Raw genomic sequence first — 17,668 nt, 5'->3', positions numbered from 1 at the left:
TCTAAATCTAAAGTACACAAAAAAGGATGACATGTTTTTCGTGGTAGGAACAGCATGGGAAAAACGGGAACTTTCTAGGTCCTCCTGGTCATCTCTAGCAAGTAAGTGTCTATTAAATGACTGAATGGTGTAATATTTGTTGACAGTTCACAGACTGTGAGGAATAAAAAAACAATAGTTTATAGGGAAATGAAGACATACATGCACAAAGAAACAATCCAAGCTACAGTAAAAAACAGAAAAACAAGACCAAAGAACCATGTCATTCATTCCATATATTTGGCTTAAAGTTCATGGTGGGAATTCCATAACTGATAAGTTACTGAATAAAAGAGGGAAATTATTGAATAAATGAATTAAATCAGTCAACCCACTGACCAAATGCTACAGCTGAGGTACTGGCTTTAGGAACTAAAACAGTCTAGAGGAGAAAAGCTCATGATGGGCTTGGGTTGTAGCAAGATTTCCTGAATGAGGTGAGATCTGAACTGGGCTTGAAGAATTCGAAATATTGGATTTACAAAGAAGAACTGAAGTCATGTTGGGTAGAAGGAATATTATTAACAGGGACAGAGCCTTCTGCCAGGTCCCCCTGTGCTGCTCCAGCTCCATCCTCATCTCCCACGGCGGCTGCCTCACAGCCTTTTCCCCTGAGCTCATCTGCTCTGTTCGCATTTGCCCTGCTTTGAACGCTGTCCAGCTAGTTCTCAGAATGCCTTGAAGCTGGCACTGATTTGGCGAAGGCATCTTTGGATTAACCAGGAACGCCTCTGTCCTTTGGTAGGGAGTGGAAAAACAAACAGTGTCTGTCCTGTGGGTGATTAGAGGCTTTTGCAAGCGAAGTAATAAATTATTCGATTGCAGAAATCGTGATGAATATCTCCCACTCCCAAAGAGCTGTGAAGAGGGTTTCCTAGGGGAAAGCTGGCATTTGGCAGACCTTCTCAAGGTTTCCAGAAAGACATTCCTAGCAGGTGCTCACTTCAACCTTCCAGTGCCCCTTGTGCCTCTGCCCCAAAGTCAAGGCCGATGTAAGCACCCCCTTCTCAGACTTCGGTGACGGGGGCTCAACACGAAATCCAAAGTTCTTCTGTACGCTGAGGTCTTGCTGCCCAGGGATCAGAGAAGTATCTTCTAGCTCAGATTTCCTGAATCATTTCTGACTTGGCTTCTGTTGGAGATTCCTGGAATTGGAGTCACTCTGAAACTTGTCTCATGACGGGTGAAGGGTTGCCCCTGATCAGAGCCATGGATCAGTTGGGTGTTTGGAAAAGCCCACACCTCCAGCTGTGGGAGAAAGGTGTTGACTGTGGTAGCCCTCATAGGACTGATCACTTTTTGATCCTGAAAAAAGCTCTGAGGACCACACCACTGTGTTCCAGAGTCATGTCCTTTCTGATTGTGTGTCTCAGGAACAACATGAGACGCCCGAAGCTGTGCTCAGAGGCAGACCTGCTTTTCCAAAACAGAGCTCACTTTTGGAGTGGAGAGAGTGATTTCACTTTTCTGTTACAGCTCATAAGCCAGCAGTACCGTCCTTGAGAGAAAAGACCAGCGGCCAGTATCTTAGGAAAAAGACAACTGTAAGCCATGTCAGCAGACAGTGCCCTGTATTTCCAGGACAGAGTTCCATCCCTCCCAGGGCAGGGAAGCTCACAGAAGAGCCTGAGAAAGGGGCGAAAAGAGAAGGACAGAGCAGGAGAGTTTACCCGGTGTCAGGAGGCATCAGGTGGAGATCCAAATCTGTGGTGGGAAATACTGTTTTGAGATGCTGGTGCCAGGCTTTAATAAAAGACTTTCTTGTGAGGGCTGAAAGTTTTTTCCTCTGGGATTTTTTTTAAAAAAAAAACCTAGGTCTATAAATCCAATATTTTGATGGCAAAAATTCTTGCCTTTTTTGTTATATAATATGAAAAAAACCCCACCCCGTCGTAGGAACAGACCAGTAACTCAGGAAAAAGCTATACAGATCTGAAGAGAACTTTTTTGATTACCAAGATCAGAGCCTCTACTCTGGCTGATTCTATAACTCCAGCTAATTTCACTTCCTGTCTGGGATATTATTTCCTGGTAGAAGGAGGAAAAAAGTCCCAGCACTTGATGGGCCTGCTTCCTCTGAAATTAACACGACAGCCGTCACGTGTGCCAGCCCTCCACCGAAGAAGGAGCAGGTTCGGGACCTGGCACTGTGTAGCCGAGTGGCACGGCTCCCAGAACTCTCATCCAATAAAGAGCCATTGTGGGATCTGGACCCTTCACCGTATGGGACAAATGGCTAAAATGAAAAGCACAATGAACATGAGTGGAACCAGAAACTTGAATGGAGTGGTAATCACTTCCTGAGTAGAGACCACTTTATTTCTCATGCAACTTCATTCTGTAATTCAGTCCTTGCCTAGTGTAATAGTACAGATTTCCATTTATCAGTGGATAAATGAGAATGATTACTAGGATAACTGTTAAGCAATATAGGTTACTAGCATTGGTAAGCGGAGGAGAAGTGGAAAATTGTTAGGGGAGCTGGGAAGGGACTGGCTATTCATCAGGAAGAAACAACACATCTCGAAAGACAAGAAAGTGCTGATTCTCTCCATATATGATTGACACAAACCGTAGTTCAGCTATTGGGAAATCTGGGACTGACCGTAGCTAATAGTGTCAGAAACTAAATCTAAATCAGACCTAGGGCTTCAAAACAGCTCTGATTTCTAGGTGAGAATGAGGTCTCAGGCATGAGACAGGCCTGGGGGTGGGGGGTTAAGTTCCAGGTTAAGGGGATTGACTGTGCAGGTGATACCCAGTTGCTAAGCTTCAGGTGCCACCAGACTGGAGATCTAGTGCTTAGATGCAAACACTGAGGCTGGGACAAGTCAGGTGCTAATTCAGGCTGAGCCATAGTTTCCATCTGGGTGACCTGGAGTGACTCATTATACAACAGCCAAGCTCACTACAAAAAAAAAAAAAAAAAGAAAGAAAGCCCAGATGCCACACTCAGCTAAGTTTTCTCAAATGAATAAATAGGAGGGAACCATTGAATTAGAAACTATGTATCAAACAAAAACTGCTCTTTTAGCTGGACCAAAGTACCGAATTCCACGTTTCTCATTTTTAGAACTAGGTGTTTCCATCTCTGAGTCAATTATAATTTTCGGCTAATCAGTTTTGACCAGAAACACGGTCTGTCTCAAATGAGCTTCTTTCCTTATGATCTAGAGCTTGGAATTGATCACAATTTCTTAACAGGGTCACTAATTCTGCCTACTTTCTGACAAATATAACTAACAGATGTCCACATCCCTGCACCAATTTAATAAAAAAAATCCCTAATATCTGTGAAAGGGTGCAAATATTTCAACAAAACGCCATTTGACTCAATATTCAATTTTTGTTTTTCATTCATCATAATTGACTGGCATGGTCCCACCTCCATAAGTAATCTATGAAGATGATAGTTACTCTATTTTATTATTTTATTTTATTTTAAAGCGGTGTTAGTTGTTTTTTTCCATTTGTGATTATGCCTTTGTAGTAGGTAGCTTGTATCTGGTTGAAAACACGAATAAATATTTCTTCCAGTAACCCGGTATTAAATTTTCCCATGTTATCAACTCACCAGAATTAAGCAAAATGATGGATTTGAGGCACACAAACTCCTCTCCCTGGAGATTCATCATGCGGAACCGAGACGATGTGGCCAGCAACATGTCAAAGATCTCCACCATGCCCTCGACACATTTTCCCTGGTTCCTATGAAAACACGGGAAAAAAAGTATTAAAGAACAGAAAAGCTTCTGAACACGCGATAAGGTTCACATTCTCAAAAATCTACTGTCTCCAAATCTGCATTCCACCCCGACCCCCAAAAAAACCAAAACCCCACAGCCATTCTCTTCAAGGAGTATGAACATTCATTTGAATTCTGGAAGGTAAGATGAAAAAAAAATTTCCATCAATGAAACATTTTCAAATTCTTAGAAGAGATGTATTATTCAGTCCCCAAAATCTGCCACATTAAGTATGAAGTCCATCAACCTATAAAAATGATTCAGATTCAGGTAAATAATTTTTCTAATAAATATTTATGGATCTGCTACTATATTCCAGACATTGTGGTAGTAATGAGAATTAAAATAGGGCCTCTGTTTGCAACGTGCTCATGGTCTTGAAATAGTATAATCAGTTTTAATAGACTTTTTAATTATTTAAAGTGCTTTTGAAATACAGAAGAAAACTATGAAAACTATGAGCTGTAGTTGTACTGGAACCATTGATGCTGCCTAGGATGACAGGTAAAGATTCACTAAGTAGGTAGAAGGCATTTGAGCTGACACTTTAAGGAAATGCAGGATTTCGCTGAGCCGAGGGTTGAAAGCATCACTGGAAGAGGTCCTCAACATGAAACGCTGGGGTAACATGGAAGTACTTGCAGCAGTGTGTTAGAGAGAGAAGGAGACAGAGTAACCTGAGGAAGAAGGAAAAGGTCAGGTGATGAAGGATGTCCTACCTCGTTATAAGAAGCTTAGGCCTTTACCTTGTACAACAGAGCCTTGGCATCAAGGATTTAACATTATTAGTTGCAACAATTAAATAAGCAAACTCAAAGGTTCAAATATTTTAAATATTTTAAAAAGCAAAGTATTAGTATGTTTTCCATAGGGTTGGTGCAGAAATTAAATGCAGAGATAACATATGTGAAAGGAATTCGTTTATCTTGTTATTCATGAGGTGAATTTGGGGCATGATGGCTTTGAGGGACACAGGAAGAAGCTAAAATATTTCATGCACATGCAAGCATATATGTGTAAAATATATAAAAATATAAAACATGAACACCAAACACATTGTCCAGCACCCTGTTTTGTTTGGTTTTTAATTGTTGTATTTTGGAGTTCTTCATCAACTATTCTTAACAGCTGCATAGGTTGTCACTGAACAAAATGCTGTAATTTCTTTTTTTTTTAACATTTTTTTATTGATTTATAATCATTTTACAATGTTGTGTCAAATTCCAGTGTAGAGCACAATTTTTCAGTTATACATGAACATATTCATTGTCACTTTTTTCTCTGTGAGCTACCATAAGATCTTATATATATTTCCCTGTGCTATACAGTATAATCTTGTTTATCTATTCTACAATTTTGAAATTCCATCTGTCCCTTCCCACCCTCCGCCCCCTTGCCAACCACAAGTTTGTATTCTATGTCTATGAGTCTATTTCTGTTTTGTATTTATGCTTTGTTTGTTTGTTTGTTTGTTTTTAGATTCCACATATGAGCGATCTCATATGGTATTTTTCTTTCTCTTTCTGGCTTACTTCACTTAGAATGACATTCTCCAGGAACATCCATGTTGCTGCAAATGGCGTTATGTTGCCAGTTTTTATGGCTGAGTAGTATTCCATTGTATAAATATACCACTTCTTCTTTATCCAGTCATCTGTTGATGGACATTTAGGCTGTTTCCATGTCTTGGCTACTGTAAATAGTGCTGCTATGAACATTGGGGTGCAGGTGTCATTTTGAAGTAGGGTTCCTTCTGGAGATATATGCCCAGGAGCAGGATTCCTGGGTCTTATAGTAAGTCTATTCCTAGTCTTTACAGGAATCTCCATACTGTTTTCCACAGTGGCTGCACCAAACTGCATTCCCACCAGCAGTGTAGGAGGGTTCCCTTGTCTCCACAGCCTCTCCAGCACAAAATGCTATAATTTCTTTAACCACTTCTTTGTTGGTTGACATTTAGTTTGATTTCAAGTATTTCGCTGTTACAAACATTTCATGCAATGACTGTACTTACATGTCTTTGGACACATGTGTAGATAGATAGCTATAGAACAAATTCCTGGAAGCTGAATTGCTAAATGGCAGGACTTCTCTATTTTCAATTTGGACAAAAAGTTCAAATATTGCTTCTAAAGAGTTTGTACCATTAGACTGTTGGTAGGAGACTATATTGGCAGAAACCCTCTGAACTGCCTGCTTTCATCCTTTGCCCATATTTTTGGTTGGGTTGTTGATCATTTTCACATTGATTCTTAAGGGCTCTTTATGTATTACAGATAATTAGCCTTTTGTTCTCTGTGCTTTTAATTCTTTTCTCATTGTCTGTCATATTTTTATTTTGATTTTGTTCCTAGTATTTTCTTCTGCAAGACAATTATTATATAATCAAATGTAACAAACTCTCATTTATGGCTTTAAAACAGTATGTCTTGCTTGAAAAGGTCATTCTTTCAGTAACATATAAAAAACTATCTTATGTTTCTTTCTATAACAGTTCCATGTTTATATGTTTAAATCTTTGATCTTATGGGATTTACTCATTTTAAAACAACTTCATTGAAATATAATAACATCGAATCATTCACCCATTTAAAGTGTAACATTTGATGGATTTTAGTATATTTACAGAGTTGTGCAATCATCATTTGAGATTTACTTTGGTGTAAGATGTGAGGCAGGGATTCAGCTTAGTATTTTCTCCGGTAGCTAGTTAGTTTTCTTAACACTATGTATAGAATAAGCCATGTTTTTTTCACACTGACTTAAAATACACTTTCGAGAAATTCATTGACTTCCTCCAACTGCTTTCTAAGGTTAGTATTATTCTTCCCATTTTCCTAATGAGGGAATTAGGACTCAAATCTGTTAAGTCAAACCACACCGCCTACCAACTAGAAGAAAGGATTCCAACAATAAGATTTTCTTTGTCTTCCTTTCTTGCTCTACTATAATTCATTCAAAAAGATTTACTGAGGGCCCATTATATACCAGGCTTTGTGGTAATATTGGGGTACAGAGAAGAAAGCCACGGGCCTTGTTGATAAAGCAATCCAGAACAGAGGCAAGACAGACAAGAAGAAGGACAGGTACAGTGCATCAGGCTACACCCCTGAGAAGAGGTACAGAAAGTCTCTTACATCTGATACCAGTCTCCCCAGATTTAACCCCCATGTGGCAACATGGATGGACCTGGAGATTGTCATTCTAAGTGAGGTAAGCCAGAAAGAGAAAGAAAAATGTCATATGATATTGCTTATATGGGGAATCTAATAAAAAAAAAAAGGACACAAATGAACTACTTAATATTTATAACTTAGATGACTGATTCTTGAATATGTGTAAGCACATGTGACTGTGCTTTGTGACTGAATTCTGCATTTTGTTGATTCTTGCTTTCTGGTTGGCTTTATTCCTTTGATAACTATGTAAGTTTAAAAAGCTAAAGCTCTAAACTGTTCTTAGAAACAATGATCAGTACATATATGTAAATTTTTAAAATATGTGCAGTGTATTGTAAATATGTATTGTATATGTGCAGTCAAATTATATTAATTTTACCTAATAAAAATGAAAAATGAAAAAAAAGAAGGAAAATGAAACCAAATGGAAAAATGGGATCCTCACATAGAATGAAAAGTACCAGAAATGGCGACAACATGGGTAAATGGATAAGATTTTTAAATTATTGTTTAAGTCTCTTTAAAAGATAACTGACTGTAATAGGTATAGTTTCAGTTTTACAAGATGAAAAGAGTCGGAGACGGATGGACTGAGGGGTGCACAGCACCATGAATGTATTTAATAACACCGAACTGTCCACTGAAGATGCTTGGATGGTTGATTTATGTTGTGTGTATTTTACCACAGTAAAAAAATTTTAAGATTAAAAAAAATTTAACATATCAATGTTGAAGCAACTGACACAGTATTCTCAGATAAAGAGAAATTAGTTTTTATGTAAAGTGCTTAGAATGGTGTGTGGTACACCATAGGGGCCAAATTTAAGTATCAGCTATAGATATATTGATAAACAGATATACCCATAGATGTCATGGTAGGGGTTGGCCTCTTTCCCTGAAGTATCCGGAAAACAGTTGCCACGCTGCATTTTGTTTTGTGGAAATCTAGGTGCACGAAAGCTGTCCTTAAGCAGAGGGGAGTCTTTAAAAGCTATATTGAGGGGAAGGGTATAGCTCAGGTGGTAGAGTGCATGCTTAGTATACACAGGGTCCTGGGTTCAATCCCCAGTACCGCCTCTAAAAACTCAGCCTAATTACCTCCCCCGTGAAAAAATTTCAAAAAATAAATTACAAGCTATATTGCTTAACAGGGGGTTGAGATGGTGCTCACACCGAAGGGTCAGTTGGCCTTAAGCACAAGTAAGCCCTATACTCGAAGTGGCCTTAAACTAGAAATGAGCTTTTCCTGTCCTGTAGTTGAATTTTTTTTTAGTGGCCCAATTTCTTTCTAGTGAAAAAAATAAACAAGGAGAGGGGAAAATGTTTGGAGGATGAAGCTTTAAAAATAACAACTCATAGCCAAAATAGAGAAATGTTCCTTTCTCAGTATAAAGTCTCTTGTTTACTTAACAGACTGCACGCCGGCGGGGGGGAGATCTCAGTGTGGGAGGGAGCCTGCGTTCACCTGCTGTGAGCAAAAGTTCAGTTCAGAAACTGAGAAAGTGGAGTCTTAACGATTCTCTTTTCTTCTCATCCCCTTTCAGCGGTCTTTCACATTTTCCCACGAGGCGCCTGTTCTTAACTCTTCCGGTAAGAGTATATTCCCAGCCTCTTCTCACTGGATCTCCTGCTTTTTCTAAGCAGCAATTACTGCCTGTCCACCGCACCACGGTGGCACTTCAGCCCACATGAGGGGCCGTGGACAAAGCCCGCAGCCGTGGCGCACACCCACGACTCTCAATTCAGTTCTCACTCTGCACGTGTGGTTGTATGTTCTCCCTTAGAGGGTGTGGAGGGAGCAGACGTGAAGTGTACATCATTCAGACATTATCAGAGGAGGACCCTGGGGCTTACCTTCCCAGCAAACAGAAGTGCTTCATGTTTGCTGGTGTGAGTTTCAACTTGGAGGGCTCCTGGGAGAACAGTCAATACGGAAAAGCTGCAATTTTCTAAGCAGTGCTATGAGAGTCTGGAAGAACTTTACGCTGACATCTCCCTAAGAATGAACTCACGGTCCTTTCAATGGGAAAAATTCTCTTGATCGAAACACTTCAGCCAGCCATTATTTGTGTAATAACTAAAAAGTTTGTCCTTTGAGAGGCCTGATGATATTTTCAGTAAGTCACTAGGATGTTGCCTGCACGGAAGTGACTGGCTGATCATGTGGTACCTGAGGGTGTCTCACTAGCATTACTGCAGGGTGCACAGGCTTGCTGCGTGAGCTAACAGACAGATCATTTGTCATCCTGAGATCAGGGACAAACTGATGTGGACTTCGAAGGTTAATAGATGTTTGTCACCTGTGTGACACAAAGGAACCCTTTACTGTCCACTGAGGTCATTACACATTGGGGTCAGGGCATCATTTTCAAAGCCTTGCTGGAATATTCTATACTGACTTCAAGGAGCCAATCAGACCAGCGCATTTAACTCAGTTTCAGAGGGAACAGATGAATCAACGGCATCAGAAACAGGGTGATTACTAAGAATCTGGAGGTAAACTTTCTACAGTAAAACAAGATGAGTCTAAATCCATGAGGAGCTCCTGAGGCTGTGAGGCACAAGAGGGATGGAAGAACAAGATTTATCTTATTTTTTTTATTGAAGTACCGTCAGTTACAATGTGTCAATTTCTTGTATACAGCACCATGTCCTAGTCATGCACATACATACACATATTCATTTTCATACTTTTTTTCATTAAAGGAAGATTTATTTTTACAAACACAGCTTCAGGCATAGATCAGGATAGTTTACAAGGCAGACCAGCCCCTGACCTGCACTGTGACACACGACAGCCTGCAGCGATGAGCTCTACGAATTGCAGCAGTCTGGTGTTCAGAGTACCTCAGAATCGTCTTGAGGGGAAACCTCATTCTGCTCCTCACCCTCTTCCAATGCAGTCCATTTGCACTTAAAAGTAATGGGGGAAGGAATGGGATTTGAAAGAGCATTTGCTCATAGAAGTTTCTCCTCTACAGAAATAAGTGCCAGTTTTTTAGAAACCCGTAGGTACCTAGTCCTCCACACGGGAAATAAAGAGCTCATGAGGATGTGCAGACCCAAGCGCAACCTGTGCATCTTCAAAACTAATCTTACAAAATGTAAAGCTATCCACAGGCTCTCTTTGTAGAAATGGACATTGATAGATGGGAAGGGAAAACCCAGGAGATCAACGTAAGACATTCAATTTAGCCGTCCTGCAAGAACTTACAATATGGTTAGAAAAAGGTGATAAATTCAGATGCCATTTGAAGTCAATAGTGTCAGGTTTAGTTGAATTTAAAGAGCTTCTGTATCTTTGATGCTACAAAACCTCTCAGCACATACTCTGATATGCTGTGATTCCGTAAGTGTTTGTATGATCGAGAGGTTTGCATTCACAACTCTCTGATGTGTGGAGCAAAATGCCAAAGATGGGAAACTGTCAGAGATATATTTTGAAAGATGCGAAATTTGAATGACTGTATCTCAAAGTTGATTACTTGAGATGAAACTGGTTAAGACTCTGGAGTCCAAATGCTTGGGATTAAATCCAGATACTACTATTTGCCAATGATGTGACCTTGAACCAATCACTAAAACCCTGTGTGCCTGAGTGAACATACACAGTTACCCAGAGGGGACTGTAAGTTGAAGAAGAAGTAAGTCATTGACATACGGTTGTTTGAGATAACAGTTAGCCTATGTGTATCAATAAAGAAATGGGTACTGGATGTGGGGTACTGACATAAAAAAAATTTACCTCCTTAATGCCAAGTAACAGAAACAGATACAGCAAGCTAGAGAGCCCTGTTACAACGCTGCAGACTATCTGGTAAAACCATGGTCTGGAATAACTTGGAAAGCAGACCACTCACCTGAGGAAGGGGACAGAACCAATTAGAGGGATGTGTGTGGCAGACACTAAGGCTGCCTGTACCAGGAAGAGGTCAACTGAGGTGAGAGCTGAATGGTTCTCAGGCAGAAACTGAAAGGAATAGGGGAAATCCCAAAGATAAATAATCTGACAAGCTTGGAAAAGCCAAATGCCTTTGGCAATGAAACATTAAGAGATGAAGTCAAAGAGCGTTCTAAGTTTTGATAGGCCCTTTAAGCCTTCCCAATTTACAAGGTAGCTTGGTGTTCAGAGCACCTCAGGTGGTAAAGGATGACATCAAGGGGGCGTTACCTCCTCTTCCAAGCCCTTGTTTCAAATAGCCTCGAGGTAGTCACCAATAAATCTTGAGGGAGAGGCCGAAGTACAAAGACGCCAGTAAGAACAGCAGACTTGAGAACTGTGTCGAGGAAAGACTCTGGGTGTGGCTACAAGCAGACGGAACTGACAAAAGCAAATAGAACAGAAGCCTACTCATTTTTCCTTTTTTTTCTTTTTTTTTTTGAGACAGGGGTACTGCCAAAGACATCATAAGCCTGAACTGAAAAACAAAAGCCTTTGATTGTTCAGGCCTCCAACCCTAATATGTCAGCTGTTCAACACAATGGAAGTCTGTCTCTTACTCAGGTCACTGTCCAACGCAGGCATCTTCCCTGGTAAGAGAATTTCTCATTCAGGGATCCAGGATCCTTCCAGCCTCCAGCCCTGCCCTGCAGTAAGTCCCTGAAGTCCTCTTCACTCAGACAGTAGATGCAGAAGAGGCCTGTGAGCATCGTTTAGCTCACCAAAAGGACAAGCTTCTCCACGCTCACTTCAGACGTCGCCAACAAGAAAAACGGAAAGAAAGAACCTTCCAGAAGGTGAAGGATGGGAAGTTCTTTTTTTAGAGAGTAAATTTAGGAACTAACTAAAGACCTTTCAGGGCCCTCAGAATAGAAGCTTCTTGGAGTCGGTATTGCTAAGAGAGCTCTGTAAAATGCAGCGGGAGGCCACTGAAGAAGTGTGACTTATGCATGCCTCAGCCCAGATGGGATCTGACCTTTAGACCACGTATTGTCCTACGGAAGCTACCTACAACATCTGCCATTTATCAGACCCTTGCCCTAAAACAACTTGTGCCAGTCTGTCCCTTCAGAACAAATACGTATTTTCTTGTGTCAGAGAACAGCATCTTGGCTTTTGCCTTCATAAACCCCCATCTCCTTCTCTTCCCCAGGACACTCTCTCGGTTTTACCCAAAGCTGTGTCTTCTGAATTGTGGTTCTTAAGATCTGAAATGAAACTCTTTGTTTTTTGCAGCTTCGATACTGATTACTGTTCAATGAGTGATACTGGCTATTCCCACTTCCTTGTTTCTCAATTAGAGTTTTTGTGGCCGTTACTTTGCCCTTATTCCACTACAGGGATAGTGAGTGTAATTGTGGGCTGAAGTTGCCAGACCAGGAGGAGCCACATCCATGCTTGGTGGAGAGGACGGCACCCCACTGAGAAGTCTCGGAGTGGGACGGACCTGGTGGGGCTGGCACAGTGGCTGGAGGCAGCTCTGGATGATTTCTCTCAGGGAGGGACCGTGTGCATTCTATGTATGGAAGGATAGATATTTCATAACCAGAAGTGAAGACTGTGACAGAGGCTGCCGTATTGATCAGAACATGCTTCCTTTTCCTCCTGGGTATCCTCCTAGATACACAGGCATTTCCCACCCTCTCCTGCAGTTCAGAGTGGACATGTGACTGGGTTCTGGCTAAAGAAAAGTGAGTTTCCATCACTTCTGTGATGAAGCAGATAAGAAACAGATACACCTTTCCCTGTCCCTTTCACCATCTACTGCTTGAATGGAAAGCACTCAGGACCTAGGATAGGGCAGAACCAGAGGCTGGAAGGATCCTGGGTCCCTGGAAGGAAAGGTCACCTGCCACGGAAGATGCCTACATTGGGCAGTGACCTGAGTAAGAAATAAACTTTCACTGTGTTGAACAGCTGACGTTTTAGGGAGAGCTGTGACAACCATTAGCGTGTACCCCAAGACACAGAATAGATGCGTGGATCTGATTTCTCCCAGTCCCACGTCACTCTGGACACACTGACACACAAATACACCCTAGGATGCAAAGATACGCTTACCTTCTGGAGACACGGCTACCCACCAATCAGAGAGATAGTTTTAAAAAATGTGTCTCTATGGCACATTGCTTTATAGATTCTACTCAGTTCCAACTGGTATATTAGGAAAGATGTCGATGAATATGTAGCATTTGATGTAGGTATTCAAGGGTAGACGGAGTAGGAGGAAGGGCATTCCAGGCACATTAAATGATATTGGTCAAAGTCAAGAGGTGGGAGAAGATAAGGCAGATTTAGGTAGTGGTGAGCAATCCAACTGCCAGAGTTTGGTAATTGTAAGGAGAGAAACTTGGAAAGAAAGCTTAGTCAGTGTGTGAAGAGTGGTTAATAAAAAGCTTAAGCGATGATTCAGGAAATAATATGTAAGAAAAGGTTATTAAAAGCTTATCAGTGGGTGACAATATCAAGTAAATGCTTTGTTATGATTAATTTAGCATCAGTGTCCACAGGAATGTAAGGGAGAGAGGTGAGGGGTCTGGGAAGAGGCTCCAGGCATGAGGAAGGAAGAGAAGGCATGAGACAGTGACCCTGACTGTAAGGATAGATATAAGGCATATTTTGGAAACCTTTCGTGAAGGAACAATCAACAGACTTTGGTGAATGATCCACAGTGTTGGGCAAAGAAAGGAAGGATTTAAAGATACTTCTGAATTGTATGTCAGGGCAACTGAAAAGGTGATGAAAGAAATAGGGAATTCAGCAGAAATAAAGAAATTCAGAGGGGTTGTCTTATGCCAGTAGAAGAAAAAAAAGGTCCCTTAAAATTATGAAATTTAGAATTTCATAGAACCATCTAAATAGAGATGACAAGCAGAAAACTGAAAATGTAGGTCTGGAACTTGAGGAGAGAGGCCAGAATTCCAAATATGAGTTTGAACTAGTTTTTCCCACTGACTATAGTGAGTATCTTTTCAAATTGGAAAGTCAAAACACACCTCACCTTCTAAATAAGTGCCCCATATTTCACTGTATTTGTATTTATGTGAGTGTTCCCCTATTGATGGGCATTTATATTATTTTCCCTTTTGGGCTACAACAAACAGTATACAATTTTCATTCTCACACATATACTTTCTACACTTGCAAAAACATGCAAAAAAATCTTACACATAATAATAGCAGATCAAAGACTATAAACATTTGAATTTTAATAAATATTGCTAAATGTTGTCCAAAAGATAGTAACAATTTGTACTCCCCGAACAGAGCATGAAAATGTCTGGAAATAAAGATTTTGGAGATATCTGAAGGGGGATGGGTAAAACAGTGAGGAAAGGCAGTGAGCTCATCATGAAAGCAGAGAGAGAGAAAAGGGGAGACTGAAAGAGAGGGCAGAGGAGAGAGAGACAGAGAGGGAAGAAGGAGGCAGAGGGAGGCAGCTGGGGAGAAACGGCATCTCTGGCATCTCTGGGAGCCAGAGTGGACCCAGTCAACAAGAGGAGTGGTCAGAGAAGTGGCAGACTAGGAGGGACCAGGACTCTGAAGGCTAGATGGTCAAAAGGATAAAGGCAAGGAAAGGGACGGACCAAAAGGAGGGACTGACAGAGGGAGGTAAGGGGAGAAAAATGGAATACAGACAAAAACAGACCCAATATCGTCATAGGAGAAGGAATGCCTTCTTCTAACTCAAGAACAAGAAAAGAAATAGTGTTGAAACAGAAATTTTGAGAAGTTAGTGTTAGAAATAGTGTCACCTCAAATTGCTTAGTAAGTGGGAAGGACTATTATTAGCAGAAAGTATGGGAAGGTAGATTGAGGAGGGAGACTTCAGGACATAGGAGGAAACGGTAAAAGTTGTTGGGGCCCTGGGATTGGAAAAGGCTCAAGAATGCCCTTGGATCTCTGGCCCTTGCCCAGTCTTCTCAAGCCCATTTCTTACTGACTACCTTGTAATTTATGCTGCAAAATGCAGATTGTCCATCGCACTTACTCGTGATTGATGTCTGTTAAGATAATCACCTCCATCCGCACCCTATCCTGCTCTTGAATAGCTCTTTCTCATCTTTCAAGGTGCAGATAGGTATCTCCTCCTCCAGGAAGCGTTCCTTGACAGCCCACCATTCTTTATCCCCTCTGCATCTGTGCTCTGAGACCATCCTTTACACCAGTAATCAGCAATTTTTTTTTCTATATAAGACCAGGGGCAAATTTTCTAGGCTTTATGGACCATACAGTCTCTGTTGCATCTACTCAATTCTGACATTTTATGGTTTAAGCAACTTTAGACAATATGGAACCAATGAGCATGACTGTGTTTCAATAAAAATTTATTTACAAAAATAGTAGCAAACTTTATTTGGCCTGTGGGTCATGCTTTGCTCACTCCTGCTGTGTACATTGTTCTATAGTCAACAAACTTACTGAGCACAAACTATGTGCCCACATTTGGTGATAAGAAAGTAATGGTGAGTAGACAGGGATATGCCTGCCTCCAAAGGAACTTATAGTCTCTCTGGGACTCAGATAAGGAAAAGAAAAGAAGGGAAGAGAAAGAGAAGAGAAGAAAAGAAAGGAAAGAGAAGAAAAGGAGAGAAAAGGAAAGTGGAAAAGGAAAGGAAAGAAGAGAAAAAGGAATAATTAAATAAAGTTGTAATTAGTGGCAGAAGGGAAAAAAACTAGGTGCTAGGGTAATGAAAAACAGGGATTCATATGTAGGGGAGAAGTTTGAGATGCCTGCAGGATACCCAAATAGATCTTAGTGATCTGGAATGCAGAAAAAACTTTACGTCTGGAGATTCAGCTTTGTGAGCTTCCGAGAAAATGTGTGAGTGCAGAGGGAGAGAAACAGACAGCATCTTGGGGGAATCCAGCCTAAGAGGAAGATGAGGCCGACAAGAGGAGTGGTGGGGGTGATGAAAAAGAACCAGAAAGGAGGGTGATGGAAGACAGAATGACTCTAAATGACAGGCTAGAGGAGTCAAGAAGATAAGCCCAAGTCTGGGGGCCAGATCAAGATGGTACCCGGCTTTTTCTGTAGAAAAAGTGGTGAGCCGCCCAGGGATGGAAGCAATAAAAGGAGACAGGTGGAGGTGGCCCGAGGAGAAAGACTGACTCTTTAGGCACAGAGAAAAGTTGAGGGATTTTAGAGGGTAGTTTTGCAGTGACTGACTATGGGGCTTAGGATGGACCGGGAGGAACATGAAATCAGAAAACTGTAAGCAGAGCATAGGAAGCATTAATATGTGTAATCGAAAAAAATGAGACAAACGAATGTATTTTCAAAACAGAAACAGACACACAGACTCAGAAAACAAACTTGTGGTTACCAGGGGGAAAGGGCAGGGGTGGAGAGACAAGTTGGGAGTTCAGGATTTGCAGATACTAACTACTGTTAAAATAGATAAACAGCAAGGTCCCACTGTAGAGCACAGGGAACTATATTCATACCTTGTAATAGCCTATAATGAAAAAGAAAAGGAAAAGGAATATATATATATATAACTGAATCACTACGCTGTACACTAGAAATTAACACATTGTAAACCGACTATACTTTAATTTAAAAAAATTTTTTAAAAACAAAGAATAGGAAGTATTAAGTGTCAGAGATGAAGAGGAGGTCCAGTGAGAAGAAGGGCTGGGGGAAGCAGGGGCTTCAGAGACTATCAGCCTGGAGGGGGAGCTTCCAATTTAAGATACTGCTGGTGATGCCGTTCTCAGGGATGGCATCCACGGAAGTAGGGAAGAAGCCAGATTACTGAAACGTAGAACCTTAAGAACACTGAGACCAAGGTTCCGGTCACTATAACAAAACACAATATGAAAAGACTGATTTAGAATTGACAAAAGGTCTGTTTTGAAAAATTACCAGGGCTCATTTGTTCCTGATTCTTCAAATACCTCCCATGTGTGGTGAAGTCTTTTCCTCTGAAGACGATTCTGAACAAACGCAATAATCTGAAGTCTGCAGGAATGGGTTCAATGAACTCACGAGCAGGGGCGCACACCTCTCTCAGGCCCGACCTCCCCTCTGTGCACCTGTCGACATGGAAACCTCGTGGCACTGGGCCGAAGTCTGCGCTTCAGTGTGAGGGTACTCTAACTTTTGCAGGCTGTATGTCAAGGCAAATGAACTAAAAACTCATAATAATAACTGGCAAAAATGTCATTCCTCTTGGGAAGCATAGTGTTTAGGCAGAGAAAGAAAAATGGAATCAAACAAAAACCAATAGAGGAAATTTTAAGAATATGGCCAAAAGATCATCTTCTTAGAGTTATTCTGAGAAAAAGGAGATAAAAAACCATGTTGTATGGTTCATTTAGAAGGACTGGATTTCAAGTGGCGATGACTTGTGGTCCATTACCTTGAGAAGAGTTGCTATGAGACTGAAAGCCAGTGCTATTTTCTTTGGGAGTTGGGGAAATAACTGCATGGAGCAATTTAGTAGCATTTTAGAAATGTACAGGTCTCAGAAGGCACATTCCAAGTCAAGCAGACCTTGCTGAGGAAGTTGGGAAGTGCGACTGCAGGAGGAAAATTTTCAGCTCTCCGCTTTTCTCAGCTTAAATCCATACTGAGTTTTCTTGCCATTGCTGTTTTTCTTTGAAACGTAAGGGAATCTACCAAGAGAAGCCAATCAACACTGGCGCCCAGTGAATGGACTTTCAAGCACAGGAGAAAAAAAGCCAAAAGGATTCTTTCAGCACAAGGAGGTCTGTGATCATTGAAATCAATGAAAGGGGTGAGTCTTTCTCTCAGGCAA

General features: G+C 41.1%; 1 protein-coding gene across 7 annotated transcripts in view; it reads right to left on the bottom strand.

Moving 5' to 3' along the window:
- Positions 1–17,668, bottom strand: part of ESR1 (estrogen receptor 1) — a 336,920-nt gene that overhangs the window by 25,386 nt on the left and 293,866 nt on the right. For 5 of the 7 annotated variants that reach the window (XM_032485184.1, XM_032485181.1, XM_032485180.1 and 2 more), the window contains one exon: positions 3,614–3,747. In XM_032485184.1, the coding sequence (XP_032341075.1) occupies positions 3,614–3,747 (134 nt within the window). Of the gene's footprint in view, positions 1–277; positions 1,666–2,012; positions 2,276–3,613; positions 3,748–17,668 lie in introns of those variants that run through there. The other 2 variants (XM_032485183.1, XM_032485187.1) reach the window with 2 other exon arrangements.

The sequence above is a fragment of the Camelus ferus genome, chromosome 8 (genome assembly GCF_009834535.1).
Source record: "Camelus ferus isolate YT-003-E chromosome 8, BCGSAC_Cfer_1.0, whole genome shotgun sequence".
Classification (NCBI taxonomy): Eukaryota; Metazoa; Chordata; class Mammalia; order Artiodactyla; family Camelidae; genus Camelus; species Camelus ferus.
This window is presented reverse-complemented; position numbering and strand designations above follow the sequence as displayed.